The sequence below is a fragment of the Cryptococcus neoformans genome, chromosome 14, assembly GCF_000149385.1.
Source record: "Cryptococcus neoformans var. neoformans B-3501A chromosome 14, whole genome shotgun sequence".
NCBI lineage: Eukaryota > Fungi > Basidiomycota > Tremellomycetes > Tremellales > Cryptococcaceae > Cryptococcus > Cryptococcus deneoformans.
The window spans coordinates 327,876-347,643 of record NC_009190.1 but is presented as its reverse complement, the minus strand read 5'-3'; the positions used below and the strand labels follow the sequence as shown (position 1 = coordinate 347,643).

The following is a 19,768-nucleotide window of genomic DNA, read 5'->3' as shown; positions in this document are numbered from 1 at the left end:
AGCTTAACGTAACTGTCTACAAAACTTCTCAAAACCACCAAAAGGGCAGTCCACAACACCCATTATGAACCCACGCACCCTCTTCTCACAAGCATCTGTTCTTTGTCGGGCTGTTCCCACTCTCATAACCCCAATCACATCGCGCACCCACATCACCTTCCCCCACCCAGACCTTGACCCTTCAAACGGCCACACCCGTTTTGCTATTCGCGCCTTCAATAATATCCCTTCACTCATTCACGCCTATTCCATTGTCAAGGCCGTAGAATCCAAACTAGGCACCTCTGTGCTGAACATTCAAATGCCCAAGCAGCAAGATTCTCTGCAACCGGGCCCTACAATCTTCATCGAGACTCTCCGACCAGCCAAGCTGGACAAGCCTCTCTTACTCGAAATACCCTCTCCCCAACTTTCCTCAGAGTCAAATTTCCTCGGAGGTCCTAGTTTGAGCGACGTATCTCGCGTCCTTTCCGAAGAACCTATCTTCAACTCTACAATCGACGACTCACCTTCTGGCCGGAAAGATGCACCGTTGCAGTTTAGAGTGGAGGTGCAAAAGCGCAAGCCTAGAGAATCAGGGAAAGCTAGGAGAACGGCGGGCTTTAGACCAAAGCAGGGAGGGAAGGATGCGGCGGAGATTGTTGAGGCTTTGAAGGAGTTTGATGGGGGGTTCTTTGGAGGATTCGAAGGTGTGGCTGAGAAGTTTGAGGCAATGTTAGCCAACCACCAGGGAGTAAAGCCTCAGGCCAAAAAGGCACCAGTGAAAGAAGAGAGTATAGAAACTGAAGCAGGGAAGGCATAGAGTGACACTGGATAGTTTAGGGAGGGACGGATTCAGACATTGCATGTAATTCATACCAGGGCAAATTACTTTTTGGTAAGGGTCAAACTAGAAGTGCTGAACTATTCAGGTAGCCGCTGTGAATAGCCCATCTTCAGATCTTTCAGCAAGGGACCTCAAAGGTCTCGTTATCATATTCAACATCGGACTTAGCTCTTTCGGTCTGCCTAAGTCTTCATTGGCCTCAGTCAATGCTCAAAGGTCAACTTTTGGCGGTAAAAGTCGTGACTCAACATCTCATCGGTCGCTTCGTCACTTCATCCGAGGTCAACGCCAAACATCAGTAACGACGCCATTGATGTTATTGTTGGGTTTGAGCAAACTTCAAACCACACTTTCTCCGCTTCTCCCTTCAAATGTCACTGGAGCATACATAACATTACGTTCTAGATCGCCTTTATCAGCATGACTTCAACAGCAGGTTCAACTTGGGTCGAGCCGACAGAAGCGGATGTCCCTTCTGCGTATGTCTTTCCTGTAAGGAGAAAAGCCTTGAAAGTAGCATCCGTTTCTTCAGAGAGAATCATGTCCAATCAGACTGACAATTTCAATAGAACTGCCGAGTTGATGCGCAATGGGCTTTTATTACCACCGGTATTGAGCGCATAATGTCAGGGTAAGGCTCAAGTCCTTTTTCCATCATCCATTTCCCGTTTGACACCGGTGACAATGTAATTAATCCCGACAAATCGTCAGAGGCGATATCATACCATCACTATAATCTGCTTTACAGTATCATCTATCAGTATTGTACTTCATTTCGTCAAAGAATGCCGCACGGACAGGGGTTAGAATTTCAGGCTGGAGATCTGTATGAGCGTCTGGCCCAGTGGCTGTGCCTTTGCTTGAGAAGATCGTGGATAATTCGAACGAAGAATAAGTCGTCCCGCGCAGTGCTCTGAAGCGTTTACGCTACTGACTGTAAATGCAATGAGCTTTCATTCAACTGGTTAAACGTAGAGATCTTGGCGTTCACAATAGCCCCCCTTATCTGTCACCAACATACTGAAGTGGTTGAGTTTGATATAGGAAGAGATGTGCATCCGGCAACGGCGCCGTCCTCTTCATAATTTGATCGATGAAGGTCTTTCAGTCGGCAACGCCGATAAACAAGTGATAGCATCATAAACACTTTCATTTGAACACTGTGTCAGTAGAACTACTGTATGGATGTCATGATACGTCAGTACTGAGAATGATGACACTACTGAAAAATAATCTTGAACCTCCCGGACACAGCTAGGCACCGGGGTCGCCGAACGAAGGCTGCTCTTCTTCGCTGATCGCTGTTCCTCTTTGCCTTCCATCGTCGTCTTGAATTGTCAAATCAACTGGCGGCGCAACTATCCTTCTTCTCGTTTGCTCTTTACTATCATAGAACGCCCCCCGGCCGTCACACTCGCCGTAGGTCTAATGTCTGCAGCCGAGATGAACTGGGTAGAACCCACCGAGGCGCCTGCGAGGTATGTGCGAACCACGAATAATCCCGGTTGGCATTTGAAAGAGTAGTTCATCGCTGACCCATTATTAGGGATGCAGACTTTGAGACATGCTGGAATTTTATTGCGGCTGGTGTCAAGCGGATCGTGGTCGCGTGGGTGATTGTTCATCTTTTACAGCTCTATATTCACCTTCAGATACTGTCTCGATTCCATATACTGACAATCTTCTAGACATAACAATCACTTTCGATCAATATCAGATCAATACTATGGTCTACTGTATAACACAATCAACAACTGTTGTACATCGCCACCTATAATGGAAGGGGACGGTGCCACTGCCCAGGACGAAGAACCCAAACGTCCGGCTCTGTTACTATACGAACGCTTACAGTATCGATTCTCTGATTATTGCAGACCAATTGCGGAGGTATGTCGACCTGCGGATCCATGTGACTGTTCCCAGCTGAAGGCAGGCTACCTGAATGCCTTGATAGGAACTGGACTCGCTGCCTGACGATCAACTCTTCCAGGTATACGCTCTTCGATGGGGGAGATACACAGCAACAGCTACACATCTCGATAGGCTGTTTAGCTGCTTCAATGGGAACTGGACTAGGCATCAGCATATTGCAAAGAGAGATAGCGTGTTTACCATTGGTATGGTAAGTCCCCTTTCCAAATTATTCAACTCAGTTAACTGTATAACACGACTTTTAGCTGGCGCGAGTAACATGGAAACAACATGTCTATCAGCATTTGGTTGAAAGGGGTAGAGATTCCCTCATATATAAAGCTCTGATAAACCAAATCGAACAATATCGTAAAGGCCAAGATGTTGATACCGTAATGCTCGAGCAAGCCATTGACAGCCACGGTATGTACTGGTCAACTTACCCACTTACTATGCGGGGATGCTGATTTGCAATGACAGCTTATTTCGGTCTGATACGACCTAGAGTTCTCGGATTGGCCCCTCATTCTCCATATCTAGTCTCCTCAGGGCCAACGGTGGCGACGTAACTAAGGGAAACTTCATTCCTGTTCAGTAATTGGTGCGGTTGAGGCTGAACTTTCCTGGTTAATCCAGAGAAAAAGGACAACAAAACGGACAATGAGCATTGAACATAGCAAGCTGCTGTACTATCAGCATATGGTGTACATTTCGTGAAGTTTTCAATGATTTTATATTTTAGGCAAACCGCAGCATTTGGTAGGTACATGACGGTCCTGAAAGGGTACCAAAAAAAAGGAAGAATTGCGACTAGTCGCCCAGTCCTCTGTAGTGACCCTTCCCTATGTTGTCCGTCGAGGGGCTTGTGTCGAGCCTATCCCTATGTCGTGCGCCGTGCATTATTGAATGGTCACTGGAGTGCTTGGAGCGCGACGCAGCATAATGCACACATCATTCAGCTTTTCGGCCCACAGCACAGTATCCGGTACGTAGCGTAGATTCCTTGAGCCCATCTGTCACATCATTTCTCGCCTTACGTAGTACGTATTTGGTGGAGAGACCGGTGGAATAAATGGGATACACGAATAAAACTCCGGTGGAGGTCAATCATCTCTTCCCAACAAATGTTTTGACTTTCGACCGAATTTGTTTACACCTTCAGTCACGATCGTTTTGATAGCAAAAATAGCAACTGCTGACAAACATGCCTCACGCAGACTCCAGCTACATCCCTGACATAATCGCATAGTGCGTTTCGGCGCCCAGCATAATCTAGAGAGCCCAACAGCTGACGCATTCACAGCAAGGCTGAATTCTATGACCATGTCGTTTCTCATCTTGAGGCTCTCTTAGAAGGTGAAAGATATTGGGTATGTATCATATGTATACAGTTGCGGCTGAGTCTCATCATGCATTTAAATCAGGTAACCAACCTCTCTCAAGCTTCCGCCATCCTCTACCACTCCTTCCTTGCCTGTTCAATATACGGAGGTGACGCCCATTCACCGGTGGTCAACTGGTGTGGATTCTACCTTCAGCCCCCAGCGCACCCATCATCATCGTCTTCCTCTTCTCCATTACTTTTAGGACCGTACCACGGTCGCCCCGCCTGTCTCTCAATCACCCCTACACCTGGCAAAGGAGTCTGTGCCGACGCATTTGTCAACCAAGCTACTCTGATAGTACCGGACGTCGAGACATATCCAGGGCATATCGCTTGTGATGGAGACACCAAGTCAGAAATTGTTGTGCCTCTGAGGGATGGAGATGGGAAGGTAATTGGTGTTCTAGATTTGGACTCCACCCAACTCGCGACATTCGACGAAGACGACAAAAAGGGATTAGAGAGAGTCGCGGAGGTTCTGGCGAAGGGCTGCGACTGGGTCTGATGGGCATTTCAAGTGTGGCATAAGGGCATAGATACATTACAAAGTATGAAGCATGGGAACCTTTAGTAAAAAAAACCGGAAACTGAGTTTGTGCGGTACAACACCTTGATGCCTATCCTCTACCTACTCTCTGTCTCTCCAACACACTCTTCTGCGAAGCGTCTCTTGACACTCGCCTAAACAACGCCATTAGCCGATAGTTTCGAAGGATCTGAGTTACCACGGTAGCAGCTTACCAGTAATACTCAACAACATCCTGCTCCGCCAAACGCTGCAAGAACCCTTCGTCGTGTGTGATCACGATAAGCTGGAAGTTGGCTTGTTGTCGGCGTTCCCGAATGATCCTGCAATGGATGTCAGCCTTGTACGAAAGGTGTGCGAGATTAAGCGTACTCAGCCAGAGATTCGGCCAGCGCATTGATATTCTCTTGATCCAGATTCGTAGTCGGTCTACTCTGGTCAGCTTTATTCCACATCGCGAAGCGGCAAGACTGACTCATCAAGGGCCAAAACACCACAGCCTTGTCCAAAACTCTCTGCCAGAGCCAATCTAATGATGATGCTAGCCAATACCTTCTGACCAGCAGAGCATCTTCCTCTCATGTCCAGCTCCACTTCATTCTTCACCATGACCACTCTATAGTTATAACTCTTGCGAGTACTTGTCGAAGCCTCGTCATGATCGGAAACAATTCGGATCCCGTCGATATCAGTCCCTTGATAAGTTTTGTTCCAAAGATGACCAATAGTATCGTTGATCTCATCCATCTTGATGGAGTGATACTTGAGGATCGCGCTACATACACGTTAGCTATTGGAGTGAAGGTCATGAAAGACGAAAGCATACATACTTATCCAGGGCTTTCCCGTACTTCTCAAGGTCATTATTCGCATATTCACTAATTGTAGTCTTGATTAGTTGCTCTTTGTGTTCCTTGTCGATGTTCTTGTAATCCGTCTTCAAAGTTTTCTCCATTTTTTGGCGATTTGTCCTCATTTCCAGCAGACCTCCTTGGGTGATTGCCATCTTACAAGCACTCGAAGTCAGCAGAAAATATGTAACAATTTAGAACAGCAAAAGCTCACTAGGCCCTGAGCTTCTGTCTCTTCGTCCAGCATCCCCTTGTATTCTTTATTGAACTTGGCTCTACTTTCAGCAGCACTGTCCAAATCCAACTCGTCAAGTTCTGCTTGGACCATCTCGATTTTCTTCCCGTCTTCGCGATACTTCAGGTTACTTCTGATGTTTGCTTTAAGTGATTCGGATTTTGAAAGCTCGGATGACAAAGCAGATATTTCAGCTTCGAGCGCAGCGCGAGCGTCATTGGATTGTGAGATTTGACGTTTAATTTCAGACATGGCTGCCTCATTCTCTCGGATCTTCCTGTCATTACCCTCCGCCACATATCTGCTAGGTAATCAGCCTATTCCGCTCTTAAATGATGAAGACATGATACTTACGCTTGACAAGCTTTGTGCTTCCCTTCAATCTCCCCTAAACTTGACTGATACATCCTAACTTGTGTGCTAGCTTCTTTCTCTGCATTCGCCCGTTCTGTCCTGAATCTGCCGAGTGTTTCATTCTTTTCCTTCCAAGGAGCCTCCGCGGCCTGAACAGTCTGGTCCAGATCCTAGAGCCCTTGTCAGCACTGCACGGCAAGAGAACCCAGGAAAACAGGAAATGTACCCGAAGTTCGTCATGGAGTGTTCCGAGAGTGTTCTGCATATCGCTCAAAGCTTCCTCCTCCATTTTTCTCTTGTCCTGTTGAGCCTTGAGCCTACCAATATGAAGGCTCTTGCGTCCGATTTCGTCTTGAGTCGCCCGAAGAGCATTGACCTTAAGCTCTTTTTCGGAAGAAAAGGCTTGCTGCTCTCGCGACAGCGTTTTGCTGTGATATTTCGTTAGCCCGCCATTATCCTCTGCGAATCCAAAGGAAGCACTCACATTTCCTGGCTCACCCGATCCACCTCTTTTTGTACCTCCTCCACCGTCTTAGAGCTACCAGAACTCTCTAGCTCGGTTTGAAGTCTCTTCACGTTCGCTTTCAAATCACCGGTCTCAATGTACAAGCGATTGATATAGGACGCTGTAGCCTTGAGATTTTGTAAATCACGAGAGGCGGACTTAAGCTTCTGGATTGATGTCTTTGACTCATCAACCTCTTTCACCAATGAACGAAGCTTTTCCTCCCCTTCCTTGATCTGCGTCTCCAAACGAGGGATGACCCTTCTCTGCAAGTCCTGAATTTTCGCTTCATGAGGCTCAACTCTGATAAGGGTATCGAGGATCTCAGTCCATGACTTTTCCACTTCAATTTCAGCGTCAACCCCAGCTTGCTCAGCTTCCATGAGTTGCCGGATTTTTGCTTCCATCTGACATCGTCTCTTGATCAGTTGCTTGCTATGCGTTCTCTGTCTATAACAACTCACATGTCTAGTGACAGCATTCTTCTCCTCGTGCTTGATCCCACGGTTACAGGCTTCACAGACTCCACCCGCTTTGACCGTTGTGAGCAATCCTTCCCATACGACCCTGCTCCCTTGCTTGTCCATGATCGCTCTGGATATCGCATCAGCGCTGAAAAGAGGCTCCAGAGGATAAGCTACGTACCGTTGCACACTTTCAATCTCGCTTCGACAGATATCAAAGGCCTCCGCCAAATTCTTGGCCTCCTCAGCAGGCACTTCCTCCTCTTCAGCCGGCTGGTTGACATTGTAAATCGCAGCCTCAATCTCGCGTTGCATGTCTATTCAATGAGCTGAGTATATGGATCAAGCGCGAAGGGCAAAGTACTTACTGTGAATCTCTCGCTTCTTGATTGCGAGTTCCTCTCGAGCTCGACTAAGCGATGCTTGTACTTGAGAATGATCCCTGTTGAGAGCTGATGCATTGTTTTCTTCTTGTATGAGATCTCTGTCCTTTCGACTACACCAAGGGATTTAGTAAAAGTTGGACGTGTTAGAATATGACGCCTACCTGATGGCACCAATGACCTTATCCTCTATGTCTTCTGGTTTGACATCATGTATATCTACCTCGACGAGCTCTCTAAACTTAGCCTCGTGGGTTTTTAATCTACCAGATCGTTAGCGCTGATGTTGTTCTGGAGTACAGTGACTCACAATGTTGATATTTGTGAGTTTTTGCCCTCCAACTCGTTCCTCTGCAGATCTAACTTCGCCCTCGAGTCTGCCTTCCTGTTCAACACAGCCAACTCTGCACTGATATTATCCCTCTCCAGCTCCTTTTGCCTGATCAAAAGGCCTTTTTGGTTAATCTTCTCGTCATACTTGGCATCAGTGATCTCAGCTTGGAATTTTGAGAGGTCTGCCTCCAACTCTGTAAGCTTATTCTGGTTGAGTTCGAGTTCCACAGAGGGGTTAGAGATGGAATGGAAGGTTGCCTCAGATGTGCGGATCTTCTCGGTAAGTCTAATCTATGCGGGCGTCAGTCATCCAGAGCCCGAATTGACTGGGAAACACGTCTTACGCACGATTTGTTCCTCTTTGCTCTTTTTCGTAGCTTGGGCAGACGTCTTCATGGTTGACAACCGGTCCAGTTCCTCTTGCAATTCTCTTTCCTTCCTACTGTTCTCCGTCTTCGTCGCGAATCAATTTTCAACTTCCAGTGTCGAAAGACATATTTCTCACCTGAAGTTTCTTCAAATCATTTTCTGCCTTCCTCACCATCTCATAAATTTTATCCACGAACTCTGCAACTTTCGAATCTTCCAAAGGAGAGTAATCGTATCCCACCAGATCATGAGCCTTAGCGATCTGCCTTATCGCAGCTTCACGCTCTCTCAAATTACGCTCGTACGTCTTGACCAACATCAGCGCTGCCTGTGTGTAAACCAATGATGGGGTTACTTACTTGACGATGAGCAACCAGCCCACCCTGCCTATTAGCAAGATTCCTCTCCTTTACACGAAGGTCCTCCAACTCAGATTCCTCCTTCTCTTTCGCATCCTCCTTTTCTGATCGCTGCATGGTAAGGGTTCGAAGGTGGGCGTCGAAGTTTTGCTGCATATGGAGGAGTTCCTCAGTCGATTCTGTGAGTCTCTCAGCACATTTCACCTGATGTTGACGAAAAGGATATGGATTTACCATCCATCTCTTGCATATTCAACTTTGAATGCTTTCGGTTGTCCTCATACATCTTCTTTTTCTCCTTCAACGACTTCGACTGTTCATAGATTTGTCGGAAATGTGTTGCTTCCTCGTAAAATTCGGCGTTACGAATCTTGATAGTTTCATATCGTTCTTTGAGGTTGTCGAGTTCTGTTTGTTTACGGTTTTCTTGGGAAATTGACTCTTCCAAATCCTTGCGCAACTACCGGACATCGCATGAGAAAAGGTATAGGCCTCATCGAAGGGCACTCACACGCTCAGCCTTGTCCTTGTCAGCCTTGAGGAACTTGAGTCTCTCCTTGTCAACTTTGAGCTCGGCCATTCGTTCTTTTCTTAAAGTTTTAATATTGTCCAAAGCTTTCGTATACCTACACCAGTCGAGTTCAGTTCTGAGGCAAAATCGAGCTTCATTCTCACTCACTTGGTAGCTTCGAAGATGTCGTCAAATTTCTTTTTTAATGCGGCCGGTTCAGAAAGCGGCCAATTAGACTCTTCTTGATGACAGAAGATCACATTCTCAAGAATGGCCCTCGACACGCCCAACAAGTATGGAACTTCTTCATCCATTTCTGAACATTTCGTAGAGATGGTATTTCTCTGTTACATCAATATCAGCTGGTGTGTCCTTGTCAATAGCAGCCTGAGGTTCACAGACCTTCCCACTTGAATCACCAACATCCGTCTTAGCCAGTATACCTTCCAGCGTCTTCATGGTCAATTGACCAGTCTTCTTCGTCGTCACTTGTAAATTTCGAGTTGCCGTCATACGCTCCCGCTTGGCATTCCAGAATCTCAAACGGACTTGAGCCTTGACTTCCTTCTCACCAGCCATCTGCATTATGGCAGTAATAAGCATGGGTGATACATCTGGATATCAACTACAAACCTTTGGGTCATGAACGAAGGCTCCGCCCTTAGTATTGGGCGGCATGTCACCGGTGGTAGCGTATTTCAAGCACTCGATGATTGTCTACGATGTACTTTAGCTTCGTCAACCTAGCCTATATGGTTAAAACTCGCAGTCTTGCCACTACCATTGTGTCCAACAATTACAGTAAGTGGTGAATAGAATTCTATGACTTGGACATGCTTGTCATCGAAAGAACGGATGCCTCGAATGGCAAGCTTATTGAGAGATGCCCTGGCGGTATATTAGCATTCGAATTCCAATTTGAATGCTTCTATCTACTCACATCGCTACCCCCTTCTATTCTCTCCGTCTTTCCTTGTAATGGTTATGAGTAATAGGTAGGTTGAGGGTAAAGCGAAATCGTCATTCCCCCTCACTTTCTTCCCCAAGTCCCCCAGCCCCCGCTCGCGTCGGGAGTCGCGTCAACAAGACTTGCATGGACCACCGTGAGAAATGTCGAATTACATTTGTTTGGGTGGCAATTTGCTCTCCGTCTTGCGTCCGCTTTTTGTTTACAATCTAAGCAACCAAATCAAAAAAGGATGTCCTGGGTATGTTTGTCTGTACGGCGCTAAGTCGGAAGCTCATTATATTCAGCTGTTGCCATCACTACCAAGCTGGTCACGAGGCCCTGCGCCTTCCGAAGGGCCTATGGAAGAAAAGACAGAATCGATTACGAATGACCAAGCAGTCGATGGTGACAGTGGTCTCGATGCTCCGCCACCATTCCCCATGTTGAACTCCCATCAACGCTCCAGGCCACCCCAATCATCGTCAAGTGCCTCTCCAACTACAAAAACAGACCCTCCCAGGGGAGCGCCAGTCCTTACATTGTCCGTTGCCGTCTGCCCACCTTCTCCTACTAAGAGTGTCGAAGAAGAACCCTCAGATCTCAACATTGCCATAATACCGGACAATATCCCAATAGGGGACATGAAACCCCCTCATAGCACAGTGAAGAAGCCGAATTTTGGCATTCAGCCTGGAGGCGAAGATAAAGTGGGGGAAAAGGAGAAGTCTGAGGTCTCGAAGAAGAAGAAGAGGGCAAAGGTTGCACTTACACCTGGTCATTCGCCTCTGGACTGGGCTCGATTAACTTCAAGCGGTCAGAACCTTCGTGGTGTTACATCATTTCAGCGAGTCACCCTTGCAGAGCTGAAAGAGGTACGGATTTTTCCCTTCCAACTTGATCCTATAAAAGCTGATAAAGATATAGCACAATACGCCCGATGATGCATGGTCAGCATTCAATGGAATGGTGTATAATATCACACCCTATCTCCCCTTTCATCCTGGAGGCGAAGAAGATCTTATGCGGGTTGCAGGTAGAGACGGGACACGGTTGTTCAGTGAGTTGGGGGAGACCGCTTTCCCAGAATTAACAACAATCTTTGGTGACTGACAACTTTAAAACAGTGTCAACACATTCTTGGGTCAATCTGGATTTCATGTTAAAGGAGTGTCTAGTCGGCATGCTGGTTAGAAATTAGAGATTCGAAGTGCAGAGACAATCACTTTTGACGAACCTTCTAGGGAATATTTTGGATCTCCACTGTTGGTTACGAACAACTGGCCTTGTAATTGCGTAACGTCTTTATGTCATGTCATGTATCATTTGTAGTTTGCGTCGAGTTTCATGTGCTTAGACGTTAAAACGTAATTCTTCTTCCAAAATGCTTTGCTCCCTCAACATGGCTGTGCATATGGCCAGTTAAGGGCGGGCGATGATGACGGATTTGAAGATGAACCCGCCGGTAGAAGCGCCTCTCGCGTTCGAAAAATCAAAAGGCCAACAACTTAGATCCGGGCGGAAGTTTCTGCCTGAGGAGCATCATCGCCCTTTTTGTTATTTTTCCACTGTTCACTATTGTCCTCTTCGAGTTGGCCAGTCAAACCGCAGCAGTGGGGTAGCTATCCTCTCAGAACCAGCTACATATTCGCTAGCCTTCTCCGAAACTGGCAAGAACCGTACCACGCATCTTCGTATACCTCAGTAACCACATTTCCCGAACTTGAACCGAAAAGCCGATCATATTATATCAATCATGCTTTCCATTAAGCGGCAATCTTCTTTAAATTCCGAAGATCCTTCGTCAGAACCACCTTCCGCACTGCCTCCACGCCTCAAAACCAAGCAAAATGTGCCAGCTTCTTGGTCACCAAATACGACAGCTTCGAATCGCCGAAAGCTCGGAGGGCTCTTTGCTGATTTGGGTATGCCGACAAGCGGCTCCCCCTTGAAAGCAACTCCAACTAGAGTGGAATCCACTCCCACTAAATCCGGGCAAAAGTCCGGTTGGATGGGCACATTATCGTCTCCTATAACATCTTTCGCCGACCGACTCGCTGTACTTTCGATGGTCGCCAACGGTGAAGCCGATCCAGGGAAGTCTCATGTCAAACGAAAGGCCAAATCAAAGCAGGTCAAGGATTGCAAGGAGTATTTCACAGACAATGAGGGTGTCACTTGTGAAAGGAAGCGAGATATTGAAGAAGGCTTAAAGTTTGAACATTTGCCTGATGACCTGTACGTTCTACGTTTCGACCCTGTCCGTCTTTTTCTGCTGCTCATGCCTATATTTTCAGTATCTTGGAAGTTCTCCTCCACCTACCACCAACACCACAAGCACTTTCGTCGGTGTCTAGTCTATCAAAACGCTTCTATAACCTCTCCCGCGCACCTATCTTATGGGCACGAATATTCAATGCTGCCGGTTATACATCCCAGTTATCCAAGGAGGTACTGGAGCGAGGTTTAGGAGTATGGGAGGGGCCTAGGGGACAATGGGACGGATTAACATGGGTGACGGAAACTCAAGATACTATCGATGAGATTGAAGAAAAGGTGCCTCCCGAGTACATCCCAATACACTATCCTACTCTTCATCGTACCGCCTGCACACTTCCTCAACTCATTCGATCACTATTACCAGCTCACCGAGCATCATTTTCAACACTATCAAGTCATACGGAAAGTGTCTACTGCGTTCAGTCAGTGGGGAACTGGCTCATCACAGGTTCAAGGGATCGAACCATCAAAGTATGGAGGTTGCCGCCTGTCAACAGTGATGAAGAAGCGAGACTTGTTACCACAATACCCAATGCGCATAACGGAAGTGTCTTGGGTCTCTGCTTTGAACTCGATGATAAAGAGAGAGGATTACTGGTTACTTCCTCCTCCGATTGTACCGCTTCCATCTGGTCTCTGGATTTATCACCCTACTCTCAAAGAAAATCAGTAGCAGTGACCAAGTTGCAAAGCCTTTTGCATCCTCTGGCGGTCCTTGATGTTGCCTTGACATCTTCATCCATCGTCACCGCTTCCAAGGATTGTCATGTCCGTGTCTACTCTCGAGACTCGTTTGAGCTTGTCCACCTACTCACAGGACATCGTGGTCCAGTAAACTGCGTCACGCCCCGCAAGGTCGATTGGACCAGCCGGGAGAAGGGTGAACAGAGGGAAGAAGTCGTGTCCGCTAGTGGGGATGGGAGCTGGATAGTGTGGGATATAAAAAATGGATGCCAGCTCAAAAAGGGTGCTGATGTCGGGAGAGGTCTTGCTTGTGTTGCATGGGAGGTTCGTACGAGCTTTCGTGAAATCCCTTGAAAGCGAATATTACTAACACGTGATAGGATGATTACATTCTTACGGGAGACAATGAATGCCTTGTCAAGTTGTATGACGCCGAGACATGTAAACTTCTCAAAGTATTCCAAGGACATAGTAATCTTGTCAGAGCCGTAGCTCTGAGGGTAAGGGATGGGATGGCGATTAGTGGCAGCTACGACGAAAGTGTCATGGTGAGGTTGGGTCTTTCGTCAAAGGTCTCTGGATGACTGATCAGTGATTCTGCTATGTGGCTCAACAGATATGGGACTTACATACCGGTCATCTAATCAAGCGCCCAACGCTTGAGCATCACTCCCTCATTTTCGACCTTGAGATGAGCTGTAAACGATTGATCCTGTGGGTGAAATAATCTATTGAAAGATTAAGACTTCTGCTAATTACTTATCTACGACCCTGATCATCTTCGTTTAGAGTTGGTCATGGGCATTCTGTGCAAGTCTTGACTTGGGGCAAAGGCCTGCCTTATGTAGATTTCTTTGTCTGAGGAGGCTCATAAATATTATGTTATACATAGATATTATGTTGTACCATCTATAATACAGCATCAACCGCATGAAATAATCAACCAACAACAAATGTGCACCTGTAATAGGATGGTTGGTCGCAGATACATTGCTACAGAGTGGGCACTATGGCTTTATATACAGCTGTACGTTTTATAGAGCATAGCTATGTGAAAAGTGAGAGAACTGGTAGAAGGTGGGCTGGATAAGGGAATGCCAGCACCCAGCTCTCGTTTCCAGACAGTGACGAAGATGGATCCCCAAGAGGAAACAACGAGAAAAAAACAACAAAGCAAAAAAGGGCGCGTTGTTTGATTGTCGCTTGCTGTCGATCCCTCCAGTGCACCCTTAAATTCCGCCGACACCGGATCTCCGAAAATGATTATCATGCTTCACATCTCGTTTCTCAACTTTTCTAACGCTTCTATTTCCTTTCTTTTCGTCTTCTCAAACATCCTTTGTCTACCAGGGACGGGCGGTGGATCAATGGTGGAGCAGGAGCTGTGCCTGTATGTATGGACGATGGCGAGTGATCATGGACGAGTATGGAGCAGTATGTGGCGGATGGCCATATCGCATATGACTGGACGATTGACAGTGTGCACAGCACTAGTGCCATCGGTGATCCCTCTCTTTTTGACTTTCGACTCCTCCTTCCCGCCCACTAAAAGCGACAGAGCGCCAAAACCTCCCCGTTACATCGTACAGCGGGAGAGCCGCAGAGGAAGGAGCGTGTTACGAAGCGCAGTGAGCGGAGGCAAATCGTGTCCTAGAAATAAGCACTGATGAAATCAGGACCTGAGCTAAATAAGGGGAGATAATACGTCATACCCTGAAAGTCTAGGCGGACGGTCGCGTCATTTGAACCTTCCCTGCTTCTTGCACGGAAGTAATAAATATAAAAGATAAATAAAAACAACGCCTCACAACCGACAAGCCAACTTCCATTCTCATTTTCTCTTTCTCAGCGCCCGCAACTGACCAGCCTGTCTCCCAGCTGCAGGAGCGGAGAACGAACAACCATATTTCTACAGGTGACGCGTATCAAACGAGGTGAGTCGCCCGGGAAACAAGCACTTCGGGTAAACGGGGTTGAAAACTGGTTATTCCCCACTAGCCCACCCGAAATAGTCCCGAATGAAAAGAGTCCAAGCACAGGAGCGCTGACTTGCGGTCAAATTTTCGTAGCATTTACCATCAACTCATCGTTACACTTCGCCCCTCGCCCATCCATCTTTATTCGCCATGTCGGCTACTAACGCGGACGTGCAAACGTCCACGACCTCATCCTTCGTCGCGGCGCTTGTCGTGGCAGGTATCACGGTCGGAGCTTTCTCAGCTCTCTGGCTCGTCCTCCACGGAAGGAAAGACCTGCAGAGGGTTTTCCAGCCCAGGACAATCCTTCCTCCTGAGAGGTAAGTTTAATCTTGAATGAAAAGGTCTATGGCCGGCACTCAATTCTGTGTGCAGCAAACGACCTCAACCTCTCCCATCGGGTATAATAGCGTTTTGGAAAACGTTGATCCAAACACCGGATCAGGACATCATTACTTCCAATGGTCCCGATGCCTACTTTTACGTCCGCTTCCTCAAGGTCTTTGGTTTTCAAATGCTTATCCCCTACGAAATCCTCACTTGTGCGATCCTTATTCCTGTTTCTGTTATTTCTCCTAACCAGGGCAACACGGGCTTAAACAAGTTGACTTTCGGCAACGTTGGTGAAACAGACCAGATCAGGCATGTTGCCCATTTCCTTGTCGCTATTGTCTTGATGAGCTGGACCGTTTACTTGATCTGGAGAGAGTACAATCATTTTGTCGATGTTCGACAAACTTGGTTGACCACTCCACAGCACTTGTCTCTTGCGCGCGCTCGGACCATTGCCATCACCAACATCCCTGACAGCCTCAACTCTTCCACTGGCATCAAGGAGCTCGCTGGTGTCGTCTCTCGTGTCGGTGCTGGTAACGGCTCTGGCACCAATCTTCTTGCACTTGCCAACCCCTTCTCTCGTCAATCTACCGCTACTGAGAACACCGGTGCCACTGGCGACTCTGAAGGTGGTGTAAGGCGCGTTTGGTTGACTCGCAAGTGCAAGAACGTCGAGAAAGTTTGGAAGGAGCGAGATGCCGAGTGTGCCAGGCTCGAAGGTGGTGTTGCCAAGCTCCAGAAGCGCGCTGCGAAGAATGTCCGCAAGGGCAAGACCCCCGAGACGCAAGGTAAGTTTTTAGAATTCAGGTCAATCAACAAAGTGCCTTTACGTTCTTGTTATGTCATTTGCTTACTCTTCCCATTTAATAGGCAAATACGATGCTGAATCTTCTGGTGGTGATCTCATTGACCGCTATGTCCTCCCCAAGAAGCGTCCTTCGTGGAAACAAGGTCTTCTTGGTCTTATCGGTCAGAAGCAGAACCTCGAGACCTCCCCCGACTACATCCACGAGCACAATGTCAAGCTCGACGAGTTACGTGAAGGTATTGAGGATCTTCCTCAAGGCAACACTGCGTTCATCCGATTCTCTTCTCAGTTCGAGGCTCACGCCTTCGCTAAGCTGGCAAGCAAAACTGACAAGTCCAACATGCACATCCGTGGCGGTATCGAAGTCGTCCCTGAAGATATTGAATGGTCCAACATCTCTATGAGCCCTTGGGAACGTCACGCCCGAACTATCGTCTCTTGGTGTCTCACTGTTGGCTTGATCATTGTCTGGGCCATCCCTGTTGCCTTTGTCGGTATGGTCTCCAACGTTGATACCCTTTGTGCCAATGCCAGCTGGCTGGCTTGGATCTGTGAACTGCCCCCTGCCGCCCTTGGTATCATTAAGGGTGTTCTTCCTCCTGCGTTGCTTGCTGTCCTCTTCATGCTCTTGCCTGTCGTTCTCCGTTTGATGGTCAAAATGCAGGGTGAGATCCGAAAGAGGTGAATTTACATCTATTGTCTCTTGTAATCACCTGTTTTGCTGACTCGGATGTAGCGACATTGAGCTCAAACTCTTCAGCCGATTCTGGCTCTTCCAGGTCATTCATGGTTTCCTTATCGTCACTCTTGCTTCCGGTTTGATCAATGCTCTCGGCAATTTGGGCGACACTGCCGGTGAAGTCCCCACCTTGCTTGCCACCAAGCTTCCTGGTGCTTCCATCTTCTTCTTGACCTTTATCCTTACCGCCACCTTGTCCGGTGCCGCCAAGACCTACGCTCGTTTGGTTCCTTGGATCATGTACTTGCTCCGTGACATTTTGGCCGGTGGCACTCCCCGAAAAGTTTACTTGAAGAAGTACAAAATGGACTCCTTCACTTGGTCGACTGCCTTCCCTCCTACCTGTCTTATCATTTGCGTTACCATTGTCTACTCTGTCATCCAGCCTATTATCACTGTGCTCGCCTTGGTCGCCTTCATCCTTCTTTACTGCGCCAACAAGTATGTCATCCACTGGTGTGCTGACCAGCCCGACGCTGCCGAGACTGGCGGTCTGTACTACATCAAGGCTCTCAGGACCGTCTTCGTGTCTCTTTACATTCAAGGTGTCTGTATGGCTGGTTTGTTCTTCCTTTCTACCGATGAAAATGGAAACAGGTCCAAGAGTGGTTTGGGATGCGGTGCCGTCATGGTAAGTATGATCATTTGGTTTTGATTGTAGCAACTGACATGTGTGCTTTAGTGTGTTATGATCGTCTGCATTGCTGTCATCCAGATTTACATCGACTGGTTCCGATTCACCAAGCCTTACCTCATCTTTGTGCACAACACCCCCTCCGTTCCCCATTCTTCTTCTGTCGAGCCCAAGGTTGGCGGCGCCACCGACTCACCTGATGAAAATGCAGTCGCCGGCCCCGAGCTCGGTAACACCTCTGGCTTCCACAATCGTGCCTTTGACCACCCCGCCTTGTGGAAGAAGCAGCCCGTCATCTGGGTTGCCGCAGACCCGCATGGTTTGGGTGCGTTTGAGGTTGAGCAGATCAACGCCAAGGGCGTGGAGGCGAATTTGGAATATGCGGTCATGACTGAGAAGGGAGCGATTGACGTGGAGAGGTCTCCTCCTGATGAGGCTTGGTATGAGGGATTCACTGCGTAATTCGTTTTCAGGATTTGGTAAATATAATTTATGGTGTAAAGAGAGGAGATGTGAACACACGATAAGAAGTTATACCTGTTTTGATATCGATACCAAATAGAAGTATCTGTTTTCTTTCTCCATACACGGTCGTACGGATGTTTATTTCCGAGTCTATATTATTTTATCGACATTATGAATGTGAGCGCGCTGTTTACCTGAACATAAATGCTTTCAGAATTGTCTGTACAGCTCTCAAAAGTTCATTGTGATGAGTTTCCGAACGAATCGTAAGAAATTTCCACTAGTTACAAAAGCAATGCATCGTTGACCACGCATTCTGGGCCTATTCGGATTTTCTCCGTTACATAAACTGTGAGACATGACATTAACGTGATGGAGATTTACTGTTTATGTTTTGCTTAAGTTGTAAAGTCCCTGCTTGGCACATGAAAAGCCGGAAAGAAGAAGGGAGCGAGGGGAAGGGAGGACGAGCGTATGGAGACATTGAGAATACAAAAAGGCGTTCTGAAAACATGTGATTTTGGATTTTCCTCCTCTGGGAAATTGTTGAGCTGGTGATAAGAAAGATGAAGGGCCACGCTATGTCGTGACAGATAAAACAAGGCAGTAGGTGAAGCGATGAAGAAATATTGGTAGAAGAGGACGAGGGCGAAGATTACCATTCAAATTCGCTATTTGCGCAAAAAGTGGTAAGCATAGCGAGCAACGAAACAATCTGGCAGTCTGTACATACCCATTACATTTGGCGAAAAGATAATCTTTCCCATTGAGATGTATCATTCCGTCTTTGAACACCGTCTTCCACTTGTTCTTTACTCTTTGGACCTATTTCCACAAAAATGCGCGATCAGCATATGTAACTAGCCACAGAGGGGAATGATGACACAGCAACATACCTTGTCGTACACACAGAAAACGATATCAACGTCATTTTCATCCTCACCACCGTCGACATCACCTCTAAACTCATCATCGGAGTCATCTAGATCAGAATCGATAACGTCGTCCCCTGGCAGCAAACCTGCAGCGTTTGGTTCCGGTTTGTGACCGTCCTCAGCCTATACCGAATAATCATTGATGTCAGCGTCATGAAAAGAGCAAAGAGGGCCGCAGAAATGAGAACACACCGCTCCGCCTCTTAATCGCATAACCTCGTCAGGGTCCATCTTCACTCTAGTTTCACCCTGTTGTTGTCCACTCGGCACTTGTACCCCACCGTTGACAAACCCATTTGTGCCCAGCGCGCCTACTCCAGGAGCACCAGGCATGGCAGCACTCGAGCCTTGGACTTGCCCCTGCCGAGGGAATGGGAACATATCGGCCGATTGGGAATTTGAAGGACCAGCGGGGGGTGAAGAGGCTTCGGGCTTTGATTCAAGAGTTGGTGATGGAGATCTTGAGGATGAGCCGGCACGGGCAAAGTCGGCGACTCGTGTTTCGAGCAGCTTAGCTTCCCATTTCTGGTTTTTCAGCAGGTCAGCAAACGACTCAGTCATCGTTCCGTTCCCGCGGTGCAATGCGGAACGGGATTACCTACTTGTTGGAGGTGCATCAGAATCTCTTCTTCCATTCCATATTCTTCAAAATCTACTTTTACACTTGATACAACATCGTCGATGACGGCGCGATATATCTCTGGCTGTGTATGTGCAACGGTCGAGCGAGGATAGATAGGGCCAGGTGAACACCAATGCAGGTCAGTGGATGCTTATGAGCTGTAAGAGAAGAGACTGACGACGATCTTGTTTGACCTTTGCGATATAACAAGAGAGTGTCAGCATGCAGTCAAATACGGGGCATACAGTATATGGCAATCCATCCTCTATCCCTCATGTCTGCTCCGCCTGCCGGTCCGCTCCCCGACTATCCGCGGCCTCCACTCTGCGTTA

The 19,768-nt window shown here is 47.5% G+C and overlaps 8 protein-coding genes across 8 annotated transcripts; 6 read left to right on the top strand and 2 right to left on the bottom strand.

Annotated features, from left to right (window-relative positions):
* Window positions 1-64: 64 nt before the first annotated feature.
* On the top strand, window positions 65-802 carry CNBN1120 (hypothetical protein; the record flags this gene model as incomplete). The annotated part of the gene is made up of 1 exon (XM_766839.1): window positions 65-802. The coding sequence occupies one exon, from the start codon at window positions 65-67 to the stop codon at window positions 800-802; it is 738 nt and encodes a 245-aa protein (XP_771932.1).
* A 1,452-nt stretch (window positions 803-2,254) lies between these two features.
* Window positions 2,255-3,306, top strand: CNBN1110 (hypothetical protein; the record flags this gene model as incomplete). The annotated part of the gene is made up of 6 exons (XM_766838.1): window positions 2,255-2,304; window positions 2,373-2,435; window positions 2,515-2,713; window positions 2,781-2,948; window positions 3,004-3,160; window positions 3,218-3,306. 6 exons carry the CDS (start codon window positions 2,255-2,257, stop codon window positions 3,304-3,306), a joined length of 726 nt encoding a protein of 241 aa, XP_771931.1.
* Window positions 3,307-3,941: 635 nt separating this feature from the next.
* Window positions 3,942-4,626, top strand: CNBN1100 (hypothetical protein; the record flags this gene model as incomplete). Its single annotated transcript, XM_766837.1, has 3 exons — window positions 3,942-3,985; window positions 4,041-4,107; window positions 4,162-4,626. The coding sequence occupies 3 exons, from the start codon at window positions 3,942-3,944 to the stop codon at window positions 4,624-4,626; spliced, it is 576 nt and encodes a 191-aa protein (XP_771930.1).
* A 112-nt stretch (window positions 4,627-4,738) lies between these two features.
* Window positions 4,739-9,953, bottom strand: CNBN1090 (hypothetical protein; the record flags this gene model as incomplete). Its single annotated transcript, XM_766836.1, has 24 exons — window positions 4,739-4,802; window positions 4,863-4,970; window positions 5,020-5,076; window positions 5,123-5,422; window positions 5,478-5,653; window positions 5,713-6,034; window positions 6,088-6,257; window positions 6,314-6,515; window positions 6,572-6,999; window positions 7,057-7,186; window positions 7,238-7,373; window positions 7,425-7,552; window positions 7,604-7,702; window positions 7,750-8,063; window positions 8,121-8,225; window positions 8,278-8,448; window positions 8,501-8,679; window positions 8,735-8,960; window positions 9,012-9,126; window positions 9,180-9,355; window positions 9,414-9,590; window positions 9,645-9,728; window positions 9,779-9,899; window positions 9,952-9,953. Coding segments are annotated over 24 exons (3,990 nt in total).
* Window positions 9,954-10,121: 168 nt separating this feature from the next.
* CNBN1080 (hypothetical protein) lies at window positions 10,122-11,158 on the top strand (the record flags this gene model as incomplete). The annotated part of the gene is made up of 3 exons (XM_766835.1): window positions 10,122-10,832; window positions 10,885-11,017; window positions 11,085-11,158. 3 exons carry the CDS (start codon window positions 10,122-10,124, stop codon window positions 11,156-11,158), a joined length of 918 nt encoding a protein of 305 aa, XP_771928.1.
* Window positions 11,159-11,713: 555 nt separating this feature from the next.
* On the top strand, window positions 11,714-13,783 carry CNBN1070 (hypothetical protein; the record flags this gene model as incomplete). Its single annotated transcript, XM_766834.1, has 5 exons — window positions 11,714-12,195; window positions 12,255-13,245; window positions 13,302-13,469; window positions 13,538-13,635; window positions 13,711-13,783. The coding sequence occupies 5 exons, from the start codon at window positions 11,714-11,716 to the stop codon at window positions 13,781-13,783; spliced, it is 1,812 nt and encodes a 603-aa protein (XP_771927.1).
* A 1,264-nt stretch (window positions 13,784-15,047) lies between these two features.
* Window positions 15,048-17,876, top strand: CNBN1060 (hypothetical protein; the record flags this gene model as incomplete). Its single annotated transcript, XM_766833.1, has 5 exons — window positions 15,048-15,217; window positions 15,273-16,021; window positions 16,104-16,722; window positions 16,778-17,411; window positions 17,463-17,876. The coding sequence occupies 5 exons, from the start codon at window positions 15,048-15,050 to the stop codon at window positions 17,874-17,876; spliced, it is 2,586 nt and encodes an 861-aa protein (XP_771926.1).
* Window positions 17,877-18,534: 658 nt separating this feature from the next.
* CNBN1050 (hypothetical protein) lies at window positions 18,535-19,449 on the bottom strand (the record flags this gene model as incomplete). Its single annotated transcript, XM_766832.1, has 5 exons — window positions 18,535-18,550; window positions 18,613-18,704; window positions 18,776-18,937; window positions 19,007-19,339; window positions 19,417-19,449. 5 exons carry the CDS (start codon window positions 19,447-19,449, stop codon window positions 18,535-18,537), a joined length of 636 nt encoding a protein of 211 aa, XP_771925.1.
* Between the last annotated feature and the right edge of the window lie 319 nt (window positions 19,450-19,768).